The 6,000-nt window shown below is 44.3% G+C and overlaps 1 protein-coding gene across 1 annotated transcript in view; it reads left to right on the top strand.

Annotated features, from left to right (window-relative positions):
• Positions 1-6,000, top strand: part of TP53I11 (tumor protein p53 inducible protein 11) — a 98,492-nt gene that overhangs the window by 43,865 nt on the left and 48,627 nt on the right. Inside the window, exon 2 of the mRNA XM_073604167.1 lies at positions 4,542-4,712. Within this exon, the coding sequence (XP_073460268.1) occupies positions 4,584-4,712 (129 nt within the window). The 5' untranslated portion in view covers positions 4,542-4,583. The remainder of the gene's footprint in view (positions 1-4,541; positions 4,713-6,000) is intronic.

Genomic DNA, 6,000 nt, shown 5'->3' with positions numbered 1-6,000 from the left:
GCAGGCTTTCTCCTGCATCATCTTTAGAAGAGGCTTCCTTCTGGGAATGACAACCATGCAATTTGATGCAGTGTGCGGTGTATGGTCTGAGCACTGACAGGCTGACCCCCCACCCCTTCAACCTCTGCAGCAATGCTGGCAGCACTCATACGTCTATTTCCCAAAGACAACCTCTGGATATGACGCTGAGCACGTGACCTCAACTTCTTTGGTAGAACATGATGAGGCCTGTTCTGAGTGTCTTCTTATAGCCTAGGCCATCTTTATGTAGAGCAACAATTCTTTTTTCAGATCCTCAGAGAGTTCTTTGTCATGAGGTGCCATGTTGAACTCCCAGTGATCAGTATGAGAGAGTGAGAGCGATAACACCAAATTTAACACACCTGCTCCCCATTCACACCTGAGACCTTGTAACACTAACGAGGGAAAATGGCTAATTGGGCCCAATTTGGACATTTTCACTTAGGGGTGTACTCACTTTTGTTGCCAGCGGTTTAGACATTAATGGCTGTGTGTTGAGTTATTTTGAGGGGACAGAAAATTTACACTGTTATACAAGCTGTACACTCACTACTTTACATTGTAGCAAAGTGTCATTTCTTTAGTGTTGTCACATGAAAAGATAGAAGAAAATATTTACAAAAATGTGAGATACTGTATAATCTCTCACCAACCACTTATTAGGTACACCTTGCTAGCACCATTTTGGACCCCCTTTTGCCTTCATTCTTCGTGGCATAGATTCAACAAGTTGTTGGAAACATTCCTCAGAGATTTTGCTCCATAGTGACATGATGGCATCACACAGTTGCTGCGGATTTGTCGGCTGCACATCCATGATATGAATCTCCCATTTCACCACATCCCAGAGGTGCTCTATGAGATGAGATGTGGTGAGTGTGGAGGTCATTGGAGTACAGGGACCTCATTGTCCAGTGGTGAGATGATTGGAGCTTTGTGACATGGTGCATTATCCTGCTGGACGGAGCCATCAGAAGATGGGGACACTGTAGTCATAAAGGGATGGACATGGTCAGCAACAATACTCAGGTAGGTCGTGGTGTTTAAATGATGCTCAATTGGTACTAAGGGGCCCAAAGTGTGCCAAGAAAATCTCCCCCCCACACCATTACACCCCCACCAGCCTGAACCGGTGATACAAGGCAGGATGGATCCATGTTTTCATGTTGTTTACACCAAATTCTGACCGACCATCTGAATGTTGCAGCTGAAATCCAGACTCATCAGACCAGACAACGTTTTTTTCCAACAAGGCATTTTCCTCCACACAACTGCCACTCGCTGGATATTTTCTCTCTTTTTTTTTTTTTTTTTTGGACCATTCTCTGTAAATCCTAGAGATGGTTGTGTGTGAAAATCCCAGTAGATCAGCATTTTTTGAAATACTCAGACCAGTCCATCTGGCATCAAAAACCATACCATGTAAGTCCCATAAATCCCAGTCTGATGCTCCGTTTGAGCTTTAGCAAATCATCTTCACCACGTTTAGATGCATAAATCCATTGAGTTGCTGCCATGTGATTGGCTGATTTAGCAATTTGTGTTACCAAGCAATTGAACATCTGTACGTTAACTTGTATTGCATGACAAAGGATTCCCAGAGCACTCTGGGTTACTTAGAGCACTGCCTGGATGCTTGCTAAGAACTGATATAGCTGTTGCTGATGGCCAGGAAGGCCCTGAAATGGTGGGGATATTATTGGGTAAGTCTGGCAGCTGTGAGAGTTGGGCAGCTATTGCGACTGTGCTGACAGCCGGTGTTGCACTATATAGACTGAGGTACCTTCATCTTTCTCACATGCTGGCAGGAGCTCTCAGTGTCTCGGTCACTAGAGAATTGTCCAGCCATGCCATTTAGGTAAAGTCTGAAGAATGTCGCCATCAAAATCTGTGTAGGGTTTGTATTTTTTTTCCTTTTTTTTTCCCCAATGTCTTCCAAAATTCGCAACTATGTAGCGTCGGGGGTCTACCTAGGTGAATGTTAAATGAATGGACTGTTCAACAATTACATAAGCCCCCGAACAGACACCCTAGAGAATAAAATGGTGGCAGTACCAATTTTTTATGTCGCACGTTATTACCCCAAAGGTCTAGGAAACAAAATTTCGGGTAAAAACAAACTAAAGTGACTTTTAGGGCAAACAAACGCAATAAGTTAACCACATTTTTGGTAAAATATTAGATGAGGTTGCACCCAACAAGTCAAAAGCCCCTTTTTTAGGTATCAGTTTAGTGTTACGAAGGAGGTCTTGTGCTAGAATTATTGCTCTCACTCAAGCGTGTGGCGACATGAAGCATGTGTATCACAATTGACGTCTTCGCGCATGGGCGCCTCCCATGCGTGCGTTTTACATTCCTATGTTGGGGTGGGGAGGGGTGGGCTTGATTTATTTTTATTTTTTGGGGGGGAGGGCAATTTTTATGTGCTTGGGTGTAACATTGTTGTGTTTTTGTTTTTTGTTTTTTTGTTTGTTTTTGTTTTTGTTTTATTTTTAAGTTAAGCAAAAAAAAAAAAGTCCTTCCTCCTCTTCCACCTGCTGACACCTGCCATGTCAGTCCCAGACCAGCAGATGGGCAAGCAGTGCTTCCTCCTGACAGGCAGGATTCTGTCAGATTTACATACTATCCCAGTGGCTGCTGCCATTGGGTTGTGTGTGTGTGTGTGTGTGTGTGTGTGTGAAACCTGAAGAGCAGCTGGATTACTTTTACGGGTGGCAGGAGGACGCCACCTTTACCGGGCTCAGTGAAAGGAAAAAAAATGTTGTTCCTCCCACTGTGACATCATAAACCTGAAGCAATGAGGATTACGTCCGTTCTGGTTTCTGTCATTGTTTTATCTAATGCTTTGAGAGCAGAGGAGATATCCTGGGATCTAATAGACTACAGATCTCTCCGTAAAGAGGACCTGTCTCTGCCCTTGATATCACAATGGCTCTTGTTCATCCCTTGTGATCGCAAAAAAGTAAGCCACAGTGTAAAAAAAAAAAAAAAAAAAAAAAAGTAAAATAATTTTTAAAAATGTAAAGCACCCCCGTCCCGCTGTGCTTGCACACAAAGGCGAATGCGCGCGTCGGTCCGGCAGGCATGTGTAAACACAGATGGCACCACATGTTATACGAACTTTATAAGGAGCGCAAATAATTATAGCACCAGGCCTGCTGTCTACCTCCTAAACTGGTAACCTGTAAAGGCTTGTGAAGCGTTGCCAATGGAGATGTTTAAGTATCGTAGTTTGACGCTGTTCCATGAGCGTACACAATTTTAAAGCATTTGGTATCTATTTACTCGGCTTAACATCTTTTATATTTTATCAAACAATTTGGTATTATAGTGTGTGGGTGTGTGTGTGGATGTGGGTTTTTTTTTTTTTTTTTTTTTTTTTTATTAAAATTCACTAAAGTGTATTTTTCCCAAAAAATTGCGTTTGAAAAACCTCTGAGCAAATTCTGCATGATATAAAAAATTGAAACACCTATCATTTTATTCTCCAGGGCAGGGGTCTCCTATTTTTTTCAAACAGCCGGTTTACTGTCCTTGCCAGTTTACTTGCCCAGTGGGAGTAGAAAATGGGCCAATGTCAGTGGATATAACCAATGCCCCATCATTGATATTAGAGGGAGAAATAGTGTCCCATTGTTGGTATCGGTGGGGGAGAATAGTGTCCCATTGTTGGTGGTGGGGGGAATAGTGCCCCATTGTTGGTATCAGTGGGGGGAGAGGGGAAAAGTGCCCCATTGTTGGTATCGGTGGGGGAGGGGGGAAATAGTGCCCCGTTGGTATCGGTGGGGGGGACTAGTGGCCCATCGTTGGTATCGGTGGGGGAGACTAGTGGCCCATCGTTGGTATCGGTGGGGGAGACTAGTGGCCCATCGTTGGTATCGGTGGGGGAGGACTAGTGGCCCATCGTTGGTATCGGTGGGGGAGACTAGTGGCCCATCGTTGGTATCGGTGGGGGAGACTAGTGGCCCATCGTTGGTATCGGTGGGGGAGACTAGTGGCCCATCGTTGGTATCGGTGGGGGAGGACTAGTGGCCCATCATTGGTGTCAGTGGTAGGAATAGTGCCCCATCATTGGTGTCAGTGAGAGGAATAGTGCCCCATCATTGGTGTCAGTGCGAGGAATCGTGCCTCAAGGGCCAGATAATGGCAAGCAAAGGGCCACATTCCGTTCTTAGGCTGCAGTTTGGAAAGCACTGCTTAAAAAAATATACATAATGTGGTGGGGGTTCTAATTTTCTAGCAGAGGGATGTAGATTTTTACATATATGTGAGAAGTGTCAGAATTGGCCCGAGGGCTGAAGTAGTTAGACGTCAAAGAGTTCACCTTTTGCAAAAAATAAAATAATGAATGCACATATATTTGCCATAAAACATTATGTATGTATGTATGTATGTATAACTATTTCGCAAATGAGCTCGCAGAGCTTTACCTAACTGATAATTTAATCAAAAAGTAACAATTTTGCAAGGGGGAAAAAAAAAATTAGTTTTGACTTAGTCTGATCTTTTCTTTATTTTAGGACTGATTTCTGGTCTGTAAAGGAACCACAGAGAGGGAGACTATGTCCTCCAAGCCGCCTCCTCCCTTAATGAAAAAACACAGCCAGACAGACCTAGTAAGTCGGCTGAAGACTCGTAAAATCCTGGGTGTTGGAGGGGAGGATGATGATGGAGAAGTACACAGGTCTAAGGTAAGTGATCTCCACCTATGTGCTTGAGGCTAAAAGAGAACTTGTCAAGAGTGTAATATGTGGGTGGCCTCGTCTTCAAAAAAATACTGGATACCTGGATGCTATTCTGAACCTCAAGAAGTGTGGATCGTAGGGGGTCCTTACTTTACTTTGCTACATGTTCCAGGTCTCTGACCAAAAGAATTGAAGCTCTCTGGACTCATGCAAAAAGGAGGGTGACAACATCTCTCATAACATGCAGCTCTGCAGACATTGTGCCACTGCCCCGCCTCCTGCCAGCTCTTTGGTGCACTATTGAGAGAGTCTACTTTGTGCACTGGTCCAAGTCATTTGGTGGAGGGGGGATTATGGTGTGGGGTGGCTTTACAGAGGTTGGGCTTGGCCCCTTGGTTCCAGTGAAGGGAATCGTACCAAAACATTTTGGACAATTTCATGCTCCCAACTTTGTAGGAACAGTTTGGGGATGACCCCTTCCTGTTCCAACATGACTGCACACCAGTGCACAAAGCAAGGTCCATAAAGACATGGATGAGTGAGTTTGGGGTTGAGGAACTTGACTCCTGCACAGAATCCTGACCTCAACCTGATAGAATACCTTTGGGAGGAATTACAGCGGAGACTGCGAGCCAGGCCTTCTCATCCAACATCCGTGCCTGACCTCACAAATGCGCTTCTGGAAGAATGGTCAAACATCCCCATAGACACACTCCTAAACCTTGTGGACAGCCTTCCCAGAAGAGTTGAAGCTGCTATAGCTGCAAAGGGTGGGCCAACTCAATATTGGACCCTATGGACTAAGACTGGGATGTCATTAAAGTTCATGTGCTTGGAAAGGCAGGTGTCCCAATACTTTTGGTAATATAGTGTATTTGGGTCATATCAGGCATGTGAATAATACTATCAGTGGCCACCAGGTACCGCTCTTCTCAATATATACATCCGATATTCATTTGCTTCTCGTTTCCTCCCATAAATTAGGGTGACCCATAGATCAAATGAGGTCATATGTAGCATATCGCGGTGATCTCCCTTCATCACCAGACCTTTTTTTTTTTCCCCTTGGACACCTCATATACCTCTAAAAGATATAAAAGATGTAACCCCATAGTGTAGTCTCGTCAAGAATCAACCGCTTTATTAAGAAAATATGCTTACATAATAGGAAGGAAAGGCAGACCCTGGCCTCCGTAACAACAAAGATGGCGGAGTGACCACTTCTGGTTCCGGTCCGCCATGCTGACATCACTTCCTCAACGCGTTTTGTCGTATAGAACTTCTCAAATGGATG

The sequence above is a fragment of the Aquarana catesbeiana genome, linkage group LG11 (assembly GCF_042186555.1).
Source record: "Aquarana catesbeiana isolate 2022-GZ linkage group LG11, ASM4218655v1, whole genome shotgun sequence".
Classification (NCBI taxonomy): domain Eukaryota; kingdom Metazoa; phylum Chordata; class Amphibia; order Anura; family Ranidae; genus Aquarana; species Aquarana catesbeiana.
Note: the sequence above shows the minus strand (reverse complement) of the source record. Positions and strands in the feature narration are given on the sequence as shown.